This window comes from Branchiostoma floridae, chromosome 2 (assembly GCF_000003815.2).
Source record: "Branchiostoma floridae strain S238N-H82 chromosome 2, Bfl_VNyyK, whole genome shotgun sequence".
Taxonomy (NCBI): Eukaryota; Metazoa; Chordata; class Leptocardii; order Amphioxiformes; family Branchiostomatidae; genus Branchiostoma; species Branchiostoma floridae.
This window is the reverse complement of record NC_049980.1, coordinates 21,765,674-21,780,679: the sequence shown is the minus strand read 5'-3', so window position 1 is coordinate 21,780,679 and position 15,006 is coordinate 21,765,674. Positions and strand designations below refer to the sequence as shown.

At 43.6% G+C, this 15,006-nt stretch overlaps 1 protein-coding gene across 1 annotated transcript in view; it reads left to right on the top strand.

The window, feature by feature from the left end:
- LOC118409063 overlaps positions 1-15,006 on the top strand; it is a 129,115-nt gene that overhangs the window by 18,199 nt on the left and 95,910 nt on the right. The window contains exons 17-37 of the mRNA XM_035809934.1: positions 186-313; positions 745-970; positions 1,199-1,288; positions 1,741-1,895; positions 2,274-2,444; positions 2,599-2,801; positions 3,126-3,305; positions 4,320-4,515; positions 4,644-4,806; positions 5,145-5,317; positions 5,501-5,599; positions 5,930-6,131; positions 7,558-7,701; positions 8,043-8,206; positions 8,474-8,642; positions 8,771-9,148; positions 9,482-9,649; positions 10,331-11,504; positions 12,053-12,227; positions 12,365-12,452; positions 12,651-14,867. Coding sequence (XP_035665827.1) covers positions 186-313; positions 745-970; positions 1,199-1,288; positions 1,741-1,895; positions 2,274-2,444; positions 2,599-2,801; positions 3,126-3,305; positions 4,320-4,515; positions 4,644-4,806; positions 5,145-5,317; positions 5,501-5,599; positions 5,930-6,131; positions 7,558-7,701; positions 8,043-8,206; positions 8,474-8,642; positions 8,771-9,148; positions 9,482-9,649; positions 10,331-11,504; positions 12,053-12,227; positions 12,365-12,452; positions 12,651-14,867 — 6,663 coding nt within the window. The remainder of the gene's footprint in view (positions 1-185; positions 314-744; positions 971-1,198; positions 1,289-1,740; positions 1,896-2,273; positions 2,445-2,598; positions 2,802-3,125; positions 3,306-4,319; positions 4,516-4,643; positions 4,807-5,144; positions 5,318-5,500; positions 5,600-5,929; positions 6,132-7,557; positions 7,702-8,042; positions 8,207-8,473; positions 8,643-8,770; positions 9,149-9,481; positions 9,650-10,330; positions 11,505-12,052; positions 12,228-12,364; positions 12,453-12,650; positions 14,868-15,006) is intronic.

The following is a 15,006-nucleotide window of genomic DNA, read 5'->3' as shown; positions in this document are numbered from 1 at the left end:
CACCAACTCACTCACACACACATACACATACACACACACACACACACACACACACACACACACCTACTCACTCATTCACCCAATAACCCATGCAGATGCACGCAGTCACACACACACACACGCACACACACACACTCTTTTACCCTATTACCCATCACTCACGTATGCTCATTCATTTCTGCCAGGTGCAACTTTGACAATGCAGCTCCCAAGTCCCAGGTATTTGGAGATGGTAGGACTGACTGTCCAACATGGTGGCACCTTACAACTGAATAGTCACTATGGGAAGGAGGATGACCAGTGGCTGGTGCAGGTGAGGCCTGTTCTAATGTCATGTTCTTAATCTGTGTACAGTCAAACCTGTCTATAGCGGCCACTCAAGGGACCAGACAAATTTGGCCACTATAGACAGGTGGCCTCTGTATAGAGGTCGCAACTTGTAGATAAAATACACAAGGGACCGACAGAAAGTGGCCACTATGGACAGGTGGCCCCTCTGTAGAGGTGGCCCCTAATACAGGTTTGACTGTACCTGCATATGCTACATGCAAAGAGGCCATTTTATTTCCTCCTTTACATTTTATACTCTTCAGCGATTAGATGTATGTTAAATGAGAACATACCATATAAATTTACAGGGTTGATTTTGCAACCCAAAAACTATGGATGTAACCTTGCATTTACTATTAAGCGGGCATCATAGGATATTAGGAACTGGTGTTTGATGCAGTTTTGTATTTCCAGGTTTACCCAGATGACAAGGAAGGAAAGAAAAGGGATGGTTCAGTAACACTAGAAGGTGGAGGCTTGTTGAAGGCCAGGAACCTGTACCTGGAGGCCCACACCCTGACTGTGGACTCTGCAGCCGTGCTGGATGTTTCTGAGCAGGGTGATATCGAGGGACCAGGGGTGGGGTCCAGCAGAGCAGGGGCAGGATACGGGGGGCAGGGTGGCCGAGGGTCAACCAGCAGTGAGTAACTTCTCAAGCAGTGTTATCACAAATTTCCTTTTTTTAGAATGAATCAAAATTGTGTCAAGTCAAGAGATAACATGACAAATATCTATTGCCATGACTAACTGATATTATTACTTAGATAATGACCAACCATCTGTCATGTTGTGTTTCCTTGCAATTTTCAATTGTTTTTGTATCTGAACTGTCATTAACAAGCCTTGTATTGAATTTGATGTTTGATAGGTGCACCAACTGGTACACCCTATGGATCTCTGTATCAGCCAGTGTCATTTGGAAGTGGAGGGTCTGGTGGGAGCTCTTCTACAACTCCAGGTGAGCAAATGTCCTAACTTTAGTAAAAGTTGGATTATACCTTTCCTTTGCTTTTGGAATCTTCATTTTAAAGAAGAAAACAGGTCAAAACAGCTTCAAGAGTTTGGAGATCTTAATTCCTCCACAATTGCAAGTTACTGTCCTTAGAGATGTCTCTGGAACAAGGTTTAGTTTTGGTGAGATGGACTGTCACTCAATTAGTAATATTTGGTTTGTAGCATCTAAATGTGTCACTTTAGCCCAATTGAAAAATCATATTGGAGGTGGTGTTTCTACAGCTCACAGATCTACATATAGGATAACACAAGACTTTGGGTGAGCCTTTGGCATGTACCTTAAAGTTTCTGGGAGCACTGCAGAAACATTCTAACATTCCTGATTCTTTTTCTATATGTACATATAGCAAACTTCCTGTTTAAGGGTCAGAGATTCACTTGTACTGATGGTTTCAGGTGGAGGAATCCTTCATGTGAACATCACTAAGGTGTTGAAGGTGGAAGGAGAGATCCGAGCCAATGGGAAGGCAGGACAGGGGTATGATGGAGGAGGCAGTGGAGGCAGTATCTGGCTTCATACAGATGAGTTTGAGGGGTCAGGAACTGTTAAGGTAAGGCAGTGTCACTGCTAGAGGAATGGAAGAATTCTTTTTTTTTCCTGAACCAACTTCTCATGTTTGTTTTTGCTTTGCTACAACATGAAATCACATTATTTGGCATAAATGTTGCTTGTGCATCTTTGAATATGGATATTTAATGATTATGTGTTTATGACTTAGTAGTAATGTCATGTTACGTGTCGATACTAAATGTACTGTATTGGAGATGCAAGATGTACTTTGATACATGATCAGACAATCTCTGATCAGGTTATTAGTAACAAAAAAATGTACAAAATGTTGCAACAGCTGTTTAATTCCTTGTCACATGTTAAGGCACAATACTCATTTGCATTTCATTTGAAAATTGGCTTTATCTTCTATTTCAAGGCTGATGGCGGAAATGGTGGCACATACGGCGGAGGAGGGGGAGGGGGGCGGATAGCTGTGCATTGGAGGAAGCGAGACTTCTGGTTTGGGAAGCTGCAAACATTCGGTGGCAGTCCTTACCGAAGCTCATCCCCATACAGCAGTGGTGGAAGTGGTACAATATACATGGAAGTAAGCTGTTCTTTGCATAGTTTACACGAAATAGAGAACATGTTAGACTTTCTTTCCTGCATTATATTAGCCTGTTTGTCCCTAGTCAGTAATCTTATGTAAACCATTAGTAAGTTTAAAAAGTAACAGTGACAATTTACTATTAACTTTCCAGGACTTGACACCAAATGTTGCCAACCGAACCCTCATTGTTGACAACAACAACCAAAACCCTCCGACAACAGAGATAACCAACTACGATCCTCTGTCTGAAGAAACTAGCCGCACCTGGATTGTTCAGAACCAAACAGAACACGAGTTCGAAGAAATTCATGTTTTCAGAGGTGCTCATCTGGCTCTGCACCCTGACTTTATCAGGTATATTTTCCATATATATGTGCTGTAACAGGGTTTGATACAATGCTTTCTGTAGCAATTGCTTTATTAATGAGTAATCCTACAATGTTTCCTGTAGTTTTAGGCTTTTGTTGTGGCAAAGCATTGATGCTCACGGGTTTGAACTTGACAGAGGCTGTTAAGTTGTCACATTCTTAAAAAAGGTGCCTTACAAAGCCTCCAGGAACAAACTCACATTGACACAAAATGTTACAACTAACATAGAAGCAACTTGGGCTCCTTGTCTCAAATGCTATTCATTGGTGTTTAACATATAAACTTTCTGGTTCTTTTGTTTCCTCCTAGTTTAAAGGCATACAAATTTGTTGGAGATGGAACAGGATACCTGCATATATTGCCAGGCCAGTATGTCGTTGGTCAGTTCCCTGACCACTCCCAGTTTGACCTGAATGTCATCGTGCACGAGGAGGGCCATCTGATTCTACCTCCGTCCTTCAGCTGCCGAGGGGTCACCTTCACTGTCAGGTAGCTTACAACAACTCAAATATACAAGATTTCAGGTGATTGAGATAAAGGTGTCTAAATTGATATTGATGTGATATAGCTGCCATACCAAAGAATAAACAAATTATGTAATGTCCCTGGTGCTGAATGCATTTGTCTGTCTGCAATATTCAATATTTTCCCCTGATGCTGACCATGTTTCCCTGTCCCTGGTGCTAACTGTGTTTCCATGTCCCTGGTGCTGACTGTGTCTCTTTGTCCCTGGCGTTGACTGTGTTTCCCTGTCCCTGGTGCTGACTGTGTTTCCCTGTCCCTGGCGCTGAATGTGTTTCTCTGTCTCTGGTGCCGACTGTGTTTCCCTGTCCCTGGTGCTGACTGTGTTTCCCTGTCCCTGGTGCTGAATGTGTTTCTCTGTCTCTGGTGCTGACTATGTTTCCCTGTCCCTGGTGTGGACTGTGTTTCCCTGTCCCTGGTGCTGACTGTTTCCCTGTCCCTGGTGCTGACTGTGTTTCCCTGCCCCTGGTGCTGAATGTGTTTCTCTGTCTCTGGTGCTGACTGTGTTTCCCTGTCCCTGGTGCTGACTGTGTTTCCCTGTCCCTGGTGCTGAATGTGTTTCTCTGTCTCTGGTGCTGACTGTGTTTCCCTGTCCCTGGTGCTGACTGTGTTTCCCTGTCCCTGGTGCTGAATGTGTTTCTCTGTCTCTGGTGCTGACTGTGTTTCCCTGTCCCTAGTGCTGACTGTGTTTCCCTGTCCCTGGTGCTGACTGTGTTTCCCTGTCCCTGGTGCTGACTGTGTATCCCTGTCCCTGGTGCTGACTGTGTTTCACTGTTCCTGGTGCTGACTGTGTTTCCCTGTCCCTGGTGCTGAATGTGTTTCTCTGTCCCTGGTGCTGAATGTGTTTCCCTGTCTCTGGTGCTGACTGTGTTTCCCTGTCCCTGGTGCTGATTGTGTTTCTCTGTCCGTGGTGCTGACTGTGTTTCCCTGTCTCTGGTGCTGGGTTTGAAATATGAATAATACCCCTTTCTTTCCCAATAGGGGCTATATTGATGTCCACGACATGACAGTCGCTGATGGGTGTAAGTTGTACCTAGCACCTTCTGGTGGAACCAGGCAGAATAACAGCCTCTCTGAGCCAGGCACCTACAGGTTTGACTCCCTGACTGTAGCATATGGTGGAGAGGTCACTACTCCTGCTGATGTCACAGATGGAAACAAAAATATCACTTTCCAGGTAACATTATTTTTGTTTATCCTCAAGGACATCTTACTAGTATATTCCAAGTAATGCACAAAATATGTAAATATATATTATGTATACTGATTCGTTTTTAAAAAATTTCTCAAATGTTTTCTGGAAAGATTGGGAAACTGCACATCCAAGGCGATGGCCTCCTGCATGCTGTACGCTTGGACATCACAGCAGCAGAAGTGGTGATTGATGACCTTGGAAGGCTGGTAGGGGACGTGCACGAGATGGAGTGTGTGGACGGATCGGGCTCTGGGTCAGGACATGGCAGCAGCGGTAGGGCATTCAGTGTTAGTAGTGATAGCAGCTATTTTTTACTGCATGCTGTTGAAATACATTGTTACTTCCCCAAATGAACCATGAAGCATTCAAACCAAAGGCCGAAAAACATTATGTCACATTACGCTTCTCCTGAAGTTCAACTGCTGCGCTTTTTTGCACAGTATTTATACAAGCCATCACAAAGGAATCAGCACATGTACTTACTAATGTAGTGGATCATAATCTTAGGTTTAAACACATTTTTTCTCTCAGCTAATGGTACATTGTCAATTGTAAAATTGTGCCTGCCATATCAAAAGCCTCTCATGATGTTGATCGGTGTCTGTCTGTAGGTGCTGGACACGGTGGTAGAGGAGGGCGTGGTTCCCGCTACAGGACTACAGGCAGTGCATTTGGCCACTTGTTTGAACCCAGAGATGTTGGGTGCAGAGGAGGTTACTCTAACCCTGCATATGCTGGGAAAGGTGGAGGAGCAATCACTCTCAATGTAGCAGAAAAACTACAGGTATAATGACATAGTATTTTGTATCCTCAATTCTTGATTTCTCAATCTATTACCTATAAGCTCTCAAGTTTTACAGAGATGGCTGTAAGTTTTACTGACTCCTAGCCCTCATATATCAATTTGTACACATTCTTCATGGTCACTATTTAATTGTTTTCCATCACTTGCTGGCCATGTGTGCAGGTGGATGGTCTGATCAGTGTGGATGGAGGAGATGCTGAGAACTATGCAGCAGGAGGCGGCAGTGGAGGCAGTCTCTTCATTCACACAGAGCTCATGCGGGTAAGTCGTCATTTGCAACTCACTTCTATGATGCCATCACGTCATATTGTCTACTTTGCTGCAGAGGGTTGGAGCTCATGGCCATGCTAGGTTGAGAAAATACAATTTGCTATTTTTAAACGGTGTTTTTTGCTACTTCTATGATCAATGTCTTCCATTTATTTTCTTTGCACCATGCAGTGCCTATTGTTTGGACATTTTAAACAGCCATGTATAACCACCACTTATATCCATGTCGTGTGTCTGAGGCATCTTCTCACACTGTCAATCTGTCATACATGTAAATGATCTTAAGAATGGTTAGACCTGGACACCATGTTTTATCACCAGGGTTACGGTGTTGTGTCAGCCAACGGAGGACAAGGGCACTCCTACTCTAGCAGCTATGGAGGAGGGGGAGGTGCAGGAGGAAGAATTGCCGTCTACTTTGCTGCAAACCGGACATTCTCAGGATCCTTCCAGGCCTACGGAGGACTTGGGGGGACCTCAGCAGGTGTCGGGGGACCTGGCACAATCTTCTTCTACCATAAAGGTGTCCTATTGTGTCCACTTTGTTTGTCTTTTGCAATATTTGGTAGAAATATAGAATGCTTGACTTTGAACTTACCATTGTTAATAGGTTGTCTCTTTTACAGCCAACTTAACCTTCTTCAAATGACAAGATTATCATCACTTAGGACATGTGATCTTTTTATTTCAGCAAGTGTGTTATTTTTTGTTGGTTGGTTAGTGAGTTAGTTGGTTCATTGATTGGCCGATTACTTGGTTGGATGGTATAGTTATAGAACTTGTACAGTTGTTTAGCTGCTATGTAAGTTTAACCCTCTTGACACTGCATGAAATTTTTTATGTATCCCAGAACACTGCATATAATTCCGGACTCAAAATGCATCAATGGGTAAATTTTGTTTCTAATTTTTATAGCTTTCATGTAAAGACTTGACTGGGAAAACTATACATTTTTGGAAAGCTCAGAAGCTAAACTTTGTGATAAAATTAAAACAAACATCATATAAGCAACCTGAGGACAGCGATTGTTATGGAAAGTACACCAGGTACATATGCAAAGCTCCCTCCAGAAAAAGTTTCACATCAGGAAATGTCTGTTCAGGGTAAAAAATGTAATTCATTTATCATAAAAGTTTACAGAAATACTTAACAGTACAATTACACATTGCTGGTACGATGTTACCCTTTTTATCTGGGTAGAATAAATAAAAAAACAAATTTCACTGTAGGAAGACTGATTTTCAGAAACACCATGCCCTCTCCCATTTCCACAAAAAAAAATCGAAAAAAAAAATAATAATACAGGTTGTCTGAACTAAAATGGTCTGCCCCCCTCCCCAATGCATGCGTATATCTTACTGTGCAAATTACGTTGTTTTGGGCCAATTCCTAGCGAGAAAACAGATCTAAATCTCCCCCAGAGTATTTCCAGCACTTGTGGCACATGTTGACCGTATTATGACCAGGACAGATCGGCAGATAAATACGAGAAAGAAAAATAAACGGGGATTTCAGAAGTAAACCTACCGCTGGCAATCAGGCGATCATTCCTCCTTCTTTTACAACAAAAACATGGTTTATTTACATTCCTGCACGTCCTAGATATCCCTGGAGAAAATTATCCTTCTTGCTTCCTGAGAATCGCGGCCATTTTGTCCTCTTCTAATCACTAATTAGACAGAAAACACCGCCGAAACTGACGACATTTTAGCCTTCACAAACAAACAGGGAAGGCCCAAAGAACACATAGTCTCTGATTGGCCAATCGGCAGACCTGCAAGCCCTCTGATTGGATGATGTGATATAATTTGGCTTGATTGGCTAGAGGATTGGCGGGAGATTCAAATTTACGGCAATATAATGGCGCACCGTGGCGAATGCGGTACGGCAAAAAAATGGCTGACCGTGTCGAAAGGGTTAAAACAAGATGAATTGTTGAATGTTTGCAGTACACAATCACACGACCCTGCTGCTCCACAACAACGGCAATGGGCCCTCTGAGGAGGAGAACTCCATTGAGGACTACCACGACCTGTCTGAGGATGAGAGCAGGGCATGGTTTTTGCCATTTCATGGGGAACATGAACTTGCAGGTTTGTATGCTCCCATGTAAACTGTAACATCTTTCAAATTAGCCAAATGCATGATACTAGTTGAGCTAATTAAACATCCCAAGTCACTGAAACATTTTGTCTTATGTTCACTGCTACACATTTGTTTAATGAGAAATTTCCAGCTTTTCTCAGTCAAATGTCCTGATATACACTCTAATGAAAAATAACAACTATTAAGTGTTGCTATATTTGTCATTATTTTTTATTGATATCAAATGATAAAATGGATAGTTAGTGAGTTTGCATGATTTAGATAATAATTGTCAGTTATGCAGCAGATTTTCTGCAGAAAATGATTTTGCATATTTGATTGTGTCCAGGTGATCAGAACTACTACTTTGATGAGCTGCAGATCTATGGGAATGCCCACCTGGCAGTCCTGACAGATCCCCCAGACCAGCCTGCCTCCATCTTTTTCCAAAACATGATCGGAGATCGGACTGGGGCCATCCATGTGGGCAGCAACCAGAGCATGGACCTACAGGTGGGGAATCTCAAACAAGTATTTCCCATGACTGTACTTCTCTGTTGCATGGTGGATGTTACCTAAGTCCTAATAAGGTAACCTGGTACAAAATGAAGTAGCTTCTTTGCAAACCAACAATAGCAACTGTCACAGTAACTGCTCAACATTTTACTTCAGATTAGGTGTATCTGTGTCTGCTATTTTTCAAAGAAGCTTAATAAATATATGCAGTCTCACATATTGTAGGAAAATAACGTACAATGACATACTTTGATCGTCTTACAGAGAGAGAAGATTGACCTACCCTTCAGTGTGCATGTGTATGAGGGGGGCCACATTGGAATGGCTCCAGACACTTTCGTTCATGGGGTCAGCATCATTCTCAATGGTGTTCTCTCCCATGTATCAAACTTGACCTTGCATCATGAAGGACATTTCTATCTCAACAGACATGGTAGGCACCATTATATCTCTTTGTCTGATAATTCCCTGTTGTTAGATGCAAACATTATGAATTTTGCTACATGTATTATGTAAAGCCCCTTTTATGACAACTGTTCTTTTTGTTTGTCTCCTTTCCAGGCAGAACAGCAAATGAGGAAGAAGGGCAGTATGTGTTTGATGTGGTCCATGTACAAGACAAAGGGTACATTCACATGATATCAGACCCTGTCAGTGAACATGGCATCACGTTTGACACCAGGATTCTGCACATAGACGGAGGAGGTCTGGTGGAAGGGACTCACCTGTATATTCACTCAGAAAATATCACCGTCGATGATGGGGGAACATTGTCCGCTGATGGGCAGGGATATTCGGCTTCTGACGGGTCCAGCCTAAACCCAGATGGCTCTTATCGTAGGGGACTTCATGGCATCATCAACATCGGTCTGGGCTCCGTGGAGCGCTCTAACTCAGCCTCTGGAGGAGGACATGGTGGTAGTGGTGGCCATGGAAAAAGTAACTATAATTGTTTTCAGACTACCATTCGGAAAGGATTCACACTATTTCTCTTCCTCAATAATCATTTTTTTATTGAGCTGGTCCTTGAATCCTTTTTTGTGACTACATGTATATTGACACAAAATAATTGAAAAAATGTACATGAGCTTGTGCCTTTTGCTTGCATTCAGATGTTGTGCATTGTGTCCTCCCATAAACATTAAGTCTAGAGTCCTTTATATTCAAATAATAGAGTCACTTTATTTATTATAATTTCTTAACCTAAAAGCTTATAACGATTTCAACTGGTAGTGTAAATTGTCTTCATTTGGTTCATTGTGTTTTTTGTAGGCACGGAACAGACCGGACAGCCATACGGGGACATCTACGAGCCAGACCAGTTTGGTAGTGCCGGAGGAGGGACAGACGCTGGGTCTGGTGGTGGAAGGATCTGGTTCAATGTCACCAACACCATTCACATTGACGGCCTGGTGTCTGCCAATGGTGGTGATGGAGATGGTGAGCGACCTCATTGTACTGCTTTTTTTTGTTGACCAGGTAGAATTTCAAGATTATTGTGGTATTGGAAGTTACCAAGCAGAAATTTTTATACCATGGAAACAGGCCAGAATATACCCCAGGTCAAAATAAACCGTGGGATGTTCTAGCTAATGCAACTTCACTTTCGTGTTAACAACTTGTGCTCTAACCAATTATTGAAATTTTTGTTTTAATGTGCTAAGGCCACACCAATTTAATTTCTTGGTTCACAGATTTTTTCATAAAAAATATGGAGCGAGAGGGCGAAATAAAAATAAAAATAAGAATTGTAAAATGGTTGGGGTAAAGGTAACGGCTAATCCAAAACATAAAGAAAAAAAGTTTTCAGCTTGAAAAAAGTACAAAAACACTATTATTGTACAGTAACAGCACCTGTACCCACACTTTAAGGAGCGTATAATGTATAGGCCAATTTGCTACACCAGAAAGTTGGTGAATAGTTCATTAATGGTGAAAATTTGCTGAGTGGTAATTTTTTTTTTTCCAAAAAATAGGAGCGAGCGAATCCGTGAAACAAGAAATTAAATTGTTGTGGCCTAAGATCATTTCTTGAATTTATCTTTTTTTGTGGGGATGATATTTTAGTAATGCAAACAAACAGGCTTAGGAATAAATTGACATGTTATTGTGTACCTTAAGGGTCAAGTCCAAGTGGAGGAGGTAGTGGTGGGAGCATCTGGATGAACTGTCACCTCATCAAGGGCTCTGGTGTCATAGCAACCAATGGTGGAGCTGGCTCAAGCCACCCTAACTACCCAGCTGGGGGAGGGGCTGGAGGTCGGATAGCACTGTACTTCAGGGACAACACCACCTCAACAGGCTTCTCGTACCAGTCACATGGAGGGCCTTGTGGTGATGACACCCCTGACTCAGAGTGTGAGGGTGGGGGGCCGGGAACCATCTTCTTGTATCATCTTCATCATGAGCATAGAACCCTCATTGTCGAAAACGGTGGACATGAACCGAGAGAAAAGGCCATCGACTGGGACAATCTGGAGAAGGATGGCTGCCGAGGATGGATCCTGCCCAACTCAGGAAGACACTACTTTGCCAGCTATGGACACGACTACCACTTTGAGGAATTGCAGATGTACAAAGGCGCCCACCTTGCTGTCCTCTCACCAACACTTTCATCAAATGGCACACACTTCATCCTACATGCCTTGTATGATGAGAATGTCTTCACCTCAACAGTGCCATACAATGTATCCATGTTCTTTCAATACATGATTGGAGACCGGACAGGTACAGTTCACATAGCAACTGGGCAAGAGGTGGAACTCCATCGTCCTGAGATTGACCTCCCCTTCAATGTCCATGTCTACTATGGAGGATATTTGGGACTGGCACCTGTCACAGAAGTCCATGGAGTGGAGATTCATCTAGCAGGTGTTCTTGCCCACATACAGAACCTCACAATCCACCATGGAGGCTTCTTGTGGCTCCAACATGGAGGAAGAACGCTACTGGAGGACTTCAGCCATTACAGGTTCCAGTTTGTAAGGATACAAGATGACGGAAGGCTGAATGCAACCACTGATCCTATCGTCGACCCAGGAATTACTTTCATGACTCGGGCCTTCTTTGTGGAAGGGGGTGGTGTCATGCATGGTACTCGACTCACGGTACTTGCAGAAAACATAACGGTAGACTCGGGGGGCAGGATTGCAGCAGACGGGCTAGGGTACCACCCTGTGCACAGCAACAACACCCACGGACACCTGTCCCTCCATGGAGAGGTGAACCTTGGGATTCCTGATGATGTCACTGGGCTAGGGTCAGGAGCAGGACATGGAGGGAGTGGAGGAAGAGGGTAAGTACTTTGGCAATATTGACTCAACTTTAGACAGGCTCAGATACAGCTTGATAGATAGTAGAGGCCAACAGGGCTCAAAGTTACCATAACATTTGTATCAAACCTGTTGTTTTTTGTCTCACATATGTTGACTGAAGGAGGCCATATATATGTTTTGTTTGAAGGTGGCCATATACATGTACATGTTTTGACTCAAGGAGGCCATATATATTATGTTTTGACTGAAGGAGGCCATATATATTGTTTATTGTATGAAGTACAATCATGTAACATTGATTTAGCTTCATTGGCATTAGCAGATATCTGTTTCTGGGATAGGCAAATCACCACAAGTTAGCAATGTTTTATGAAGCTTACATCTGATTTATCATGATTGAAAATTTTAAATGATAAGTTTTACCTAGAAGAGTTAAGATACAGGAAACATATTCATTTTCTGTCACATTGGAATGAAATTTTCACGATTTCAGCTGGAGTTAGATACAAAGCAAGATAGATTGTCATCTTTTCATGCCATTGTTTTTATTCTTTATGTACATATATAGGACTCTTAATGATGGTCATGGAGCAGGGTTTGCCTACGGAGACTTGTATGAACCATACGTCTTCGGCAGTGCTGGAGGACACGGACTGGTCATCAATGGCAAGCGAGCCTATGGTGGAACTGGTGGGGGAGTGATCTGGATGAATGTGACAGGGACAATTGACATTGATGGAGAGGTCTGTGACTGTAATGTTATGTATACATTAGATTTAGGCTTAACAGATGTTAAAATGTGCTACAAGTGAAATCAAATTTGTGTAAGATTAAACTACAAAAGAGAAGATAATATATGTGTATTACTCTTGTGCTGTAGGTAACAGCAAATGGTGGTGATGCAGATGGAAATGGAGGTGGAGGTGGAAGTGGTGGCAGCATCTGGATGTTCTGTAACATCATCAAAGGTATCTGCCATGGAGAAGTCTTACATTAAACCAGAAGATGTGATGGAAAAAACTGTATCGCAATTGCCATGGCTGTCTTGTGTTTTTTGGAGGTTTATACTGATCATCATTCTATTATAATACTACGTAAAATATGTACATGATAGACAAGTGTACATGTGGAACATCTTCTCTAAAAGTTTTTCCTTTCTCACCCAGGATATGGTCATATTGCTGCCAATGGAGGCCACGGCTCAAACCACTCATCCTCACCTGGAGGGGGAGGGGGTGGTGGTCGAGTGGCCATCTACTTTATCAACAACCAGACAGCAACAGGATTTAACTACCATGCAAGAGGTGGGAGGGCAGGTGACCAAAACCTGGCTGAAAATGGTGGTGCTGGAACGGCTTTTATCTACCACATGGTGCATACTCACCGAACACTCATCATTGACAATGGTGGGTTGCAACCCAAGGATAGGTTCCACGTTATTCCTGACTACAACGACTTAACTGCTGATGGTTGTCGCACCTGGATTTTACCCCAATCAGGCCAACACTTCTTTGCCAATGGTACCCATGACTACCACTTTGAAGAGTTGCAAATCTATGGCTCTGCCCATCTTGCTATTCTTACGGACCCGGTTGGTCTCAATGCAACTCTGTTCTTCCTGTACATGATTGGTGATCGATCTGGAACCGTGCATCTTGGCCTGAACCAAGTGATGGACCTCCATCGCCCAGAGATTGACTTGCCATTCAGCACACGTGTTTACAGTGGTGCTTACCTTGGCCTTGCCCCAGTCACGATAGTCCACAATGTCAGCATCTGGTTACACGGAGTGCTGGACCACGTGGAACATCTTACACTGCATCACAATGGCCTCATGTCTCTGGAACATGGAGGGAGGACAGAGGGCATGGCAGCAAGCAACTACAACTTTGATGTTGTCCTTGTACAAGACAATGCCACAATTAATGCCGTTACATCAACAACAGAGGAGCCAGGAATCACGTTTTACACCAATGCCACCGTCATTGAAGGTGGTGGGAGATTCCACGGCACACGTCTCAGGATTTATGCAGAAAACATAACAATAGACGATGGTGGACTTCTTGATGCAGATGGCACTGGATTTGCATACTCCGATGATTACAACGAGACTGCAGAGATCAATATTGGCATTGGGCAGACCAGCTCACAGGGTTCTTCAGGAGGCTGTCATGGTGGGACCAGTGGCCGTGGTGTCGGCACACCCGTCACTGGGACTCCATATGGGCACCTCTATGAACCATTCCTATTTGGCAGTGCTGGTGGTGGTGGTGAAGGAGCAGGAGGACGTGGCGGAGGAGCAATTTGGTTCAATGTCACGGGTGTGATCCAGATCGACGGTGAGGTCAGAGCTGATGGCGAGGATGCCCAGGATCGCCATGGTGGAGGAGGCAGTGGAGGAAGCATTTGGATGAACTGCTACATCTTTCGTGGGCGTGGCAACATCACAGCCAATGGAGGGGCCCAGTACCATGACCAGGGAACAGGTGGTGGAGGGTCTGGTGGTAGAATCTCTGTGTATTTCCATGAGAATGTAACCTACATTGGAGCTTATCAGGCATTTGGGGGTTATGCAGAGTACAAGGCCAGCCTTACAGCTGAGCAACAGGGAGAAGCTGGTGGACCAGGGACAGTATTTTTGTACCAGCTGCATCACGAACATCGCACACTGCTGATTGACAACAACAACCTAAGGAGTAAGAATGTCGGCCCTATTGCCAACTATTCCGACCTCTCTCAGGATTCGTTCAAAGCTTGGATCCTTCCCCAGGCTGGCGAGCACTTCTTTGCTGCAGGGAACCACGACTATCATTTTGAGGAGCTACAGATATATGGCAACTCACACCTAGCCATACTAACTGACCCTGTGGATAGGGGAGCAACCCTCCACTTTCTCCACATGATTGGAGACAGGACTGGAAGCATCCATGTTGGGCCAAATCAAGTCATGGATCTGGAACGACATTTCATTGACACACCCTTCAACTCCTATGTTTACCAGACAGGATATCTAGGACTTGCCCCTGATACTGAATTGAACTCTGTATTTGTCCATATTGAAGGGACCATGGACCATGTTCATGACTTAGTTCTAATCAATGGGGGTGAGCTGAGGTTGTTCCTAACAGGTTCCACGAATCAGATGTCTAGGCTCAACTACCGCTTCAATGGCACCGTTACAGTCAAGGCCAGGTCTGCTATCAATGCCAGCAGCCCCTTTGCTCATCCTGAGCAGTACAGCTTGACTACAGGGAAGTTGATTGTTGAAGGAGGTGGAACTGTGTACAGTAAGAACATGAAGATCCTGGCAGAAGAGATGGAAGTGGATGATGGAGGAGTGGTGGATGCTAGTGACGGAGGATACCTATCTGAACTTGGTCCAGGTAAGAGAAGATGTTAAATTCTAACAACTGGAAGCAATTGCCTAGTGTAGCTATAGAAATTGCATGCCTTTGTTGTTAAAGGCATAGCTGCAACTCCTTGCTTACCTTTATGTTGGGTAACAGAAATGTAATCTGCACC